Here is a 3,033-nt window from a genome sequence, read left to right as displayed (position 1 = left end):
CCTGGTCTACAAAGTGAGTGCCAGGACAGCCAGGGCTACACAGAGAAACCCTGTCTCGAAAAACCAAAAAAAAAAAAAAAAAAAAAAAAAGAAATATAGGTGTTCGCCAGGCATGGTGGTGCATGCCTTTAATCTTAGCACTCAGGAGGCAGAGACAGGTGTATTTTTGTGAGTTCAAGGTCAGCCTAGTATACAAACTGAGTTCCAGGACAGCCAGGACTTTGTTACACACACACAAAAAAACAAACCCCAAAATACAGGTGTTCAAAAGCCTGGTTCAAACGCCTTTAATCCCAGCATCTGAGAAGCAGAGGCAGGTGGTTCTCTATGAGTTCAAGGCCAGCCTGGTCTACAAAGCAAGTTCCAGGACAGCCAGGGCTACACAGAGAAACCTATCTCAAACAAACAAAAACCCTTTTGCTGGCTCTAATTCTGGAGGAGCTGGGTTCAATTCCAGTACCGACATGGCAGTTCAACGGTTCAATTCCCAGTACCGACATGGCAGTTCAACTGTCTGCACCTCCAGTTCCAGGGGATCTGACACCCTCACACCTATGCACATAAAATAAAACAAAACAAAACAAAACAAAAAACCCAAGAAATGTAGGTGCTCAGTCTGAGTGTGCTCCCCCACTGGTCATGCTGCAGGGTCTACATCAATCAAGTAGAGGCAGCCTTCCTTGTCTTGTGGGCTGGCACCACTGAACTGAGCTAGAACACACACTCACGAGTGAGGAAACAGGAGAGTTTACAGGATGGTTTGCATGTGGGTCCTGGAACTGACTGAAGTGTCCATTTTGCTGGTCCCTTGGGATACCTTCTGGTGATCCCCCTCGAAGAGCTGCAGGAAGCTGGCCTGCGTGCCAGTGGTGCCCTTTACTCCTCGGAAGCGCAGCTCATCCCGGACACGCTTCAAGTTCTGGAGATCCATGCAGAGATCTTGAATCCAAAGGCAGCAGCGTTTCCCAACCGTGGTCAGCTGAGCAGGCCTGAAGGGAGCACAAAGAACAGAGGTCCCAGGCTGAGTGAGGCCTACCTCACCTGACAGCCACCATCACCCCAGTAGGAAAGACAAAACAATTGCTAAAAGCCAGAGCCAAGAAGGGTAAAAGGCATCACTGCTATCACAAACTAACTATAAAGGGCCGCCAGCATAGTTCTTTCCCGAAAAGCTTTTCAATAGCTTGGTAGCACTGGGCTGTAAATCCCAGCACTCAGGAGGCCAAGGCTGAGAGGTTAGGGGCCAGCACAGGCTCCTCAGGGAAACACTACCTTAACAAACATGGGCTGGCAAGATGGTTCAGTGGGCAAAGGTGCTTGCTGCCAAGTCTGATGACCTGAGTTTGGTCTCCATAACCCACATGGTGGAAATGAGAGAACCAAGAGTCCTGCAAACTGTCCTCTGACTTCCACCCATATGCCAGGGCACACTCTGCCCAAATGCAAATTAAGAGAGTATGTTTGGTTTTTTTTTAAAGTGATTTATTTTATATACTTGATTACACTGTTGGTGTCTTCAGACACACCAAAAGAGGGCATCAGATTCTATTACAGATGGTTGTAAGCCACCATTTGCTTGCTGGGAATTGAATTTAGAAAGTCTGCAAGAGCACCCAATGCTCTTTCTTAATCGCTGAGCTATCTCTCCAGCCCCGAGTGTATCTTTTTTAAAAAGAGCTTCTTTCTTCCTTAGAGATACTGAAGATGAGATTCAGGACCTCATACATCCTAAACAAACTCCATTACTGAGTTATAGCCGTAACCCCCAGTGTTATCCCAGTCAAAGGCTGGGTTTCGTTGATGGCTATATTTCCAGATGCTGACAAGAAATGCTTAGGCACCCAATGCACAAAAGTCTGCAATTGTGGGATGTGTGTTCTTGGTACTGAAAATACAACAGCAAACAGATCAGCAAGCTCTCCATCCACAGAGCTTACAACCAAGTGCATAAAAAGAAACAACATGGCTGGCACGACAAGTCAGCACCCCAAGCACCCGAGGCCACGGTGGAGGAGAGACCAGGCCGCCAACCCTTGTCTTCTGCCCCCACACAGGTGCTGTGGCCCACGGACTTACAAATGCTTCACATGCAGATACAGAAAAGAAAAAACACACAAAAAGAAACAGAACAGTTTTTTTTTCCAAGACTCGGTTTCTCTGTGTAGCTCTGGCTGTCCTTGAACTCAGATAGACCTGCCTGTGACTTCCGAGGGCTGGGATTAAAGGTGTGCGTCACTATGCTTGGCTGGCAACTGTTGATGTTTTAAATGGACATTGTGGCAGACGTCTCTAGACTGGGGATAAGGAACTGACTGGCCTTTTGAGAAGCAAAAACCCAATGATGAACCAGTCACAATATTGAGAAACACCCAAGATACCCATAACAGCAAATGTCTGTTTCTAGACGGAAGCCTAATGGGTCGATCCCTTTTTTGTTCTTTAAAGCAAGAAGAAAACAGGCTTATTGCCCATAGCTGCAAGGGGCAGTAATGATAGCACAGCCCACCAGGGTCTGTCTGTTTCTTAACAGAAAACACAAAGAAAAAGCTGCAACAGTGTGCAAGCTCTATATATACACTCTAGATGGCAAATGGAATCTTGCCAGACTAGCAGCTGGCAACATCCAGCCAAGTGACGGCATAGAGGACACACGCCTCCCTAAACAAGACTTCCATGCTGACTGACTTCTGCTCAGAGTGCTCTGTGTGGGCGTGTTCACTGCAGTGCTATTCATGACGGCTGTAGAATGTCCACCCAAATGCTCAGATGTTTGCTTAAGGGGCAAACAAAGTGAGGCTTATCTCTGAAAAGGGATGCTTCCAGCTATAAGAAGTGAATTCCAGATACATGCTGCACTATGAATATTCGATACATTTTACAGGAAGGATGTCGTCCATAAAAGGCCAGATAACTGTATGTGACTTCATTTGGACAAATCTACAGATAAAAATAGCTTTGTGAGCCGGACGTGGTGGCGCACGCCTTTAATCCCAGCAGAGGCAGGCGGATTTCTGAGTTAGAGGCCAGCCTGGT

The 3,033-nt window shown here is 46.9% G+C and overlaps 1 protein-coding gene across 1 annotated transcript in view; it reads right to left on the bottom strand.

Annotated features, from left to right (window-relative positions):
- Nucleotides 1-3,033, bottom strand: part of Adsl (adenylosuccinate lyase) — a 20,217-nt gene that overhangs the window by 7,136 nt on the left and 10,048 nt on the right. The window contains exon 5 of the mRNA XM_021182892.1: nt 818-989. Coding sequence (XP_021038551.1) covers nt 818-989 — 172 coding nt within the window. The remainder of the gene's footprint in view (nt 1-817; nt 990-3,033) is intronic.

This window comes from Mus caroli, chromosome 15 (assembly GCF_900094665.2).
Source record: "Mus caroli chromosome 15, CAROLI_EIJ_v1.1, whole genome shotgun sequence".
NCBI classification, from domain to species: domain Eukaryota; kingdom Metazoa; phylum Chordata; class Mammalia; order Rodentia; family Muridae; genus Mus; species Mus caroli.
The sequence above is the reverse complement of the archived record's forward strand: the minus strand, read 5'-3'. Positions and strand labels throughout refer to the sequence as shown.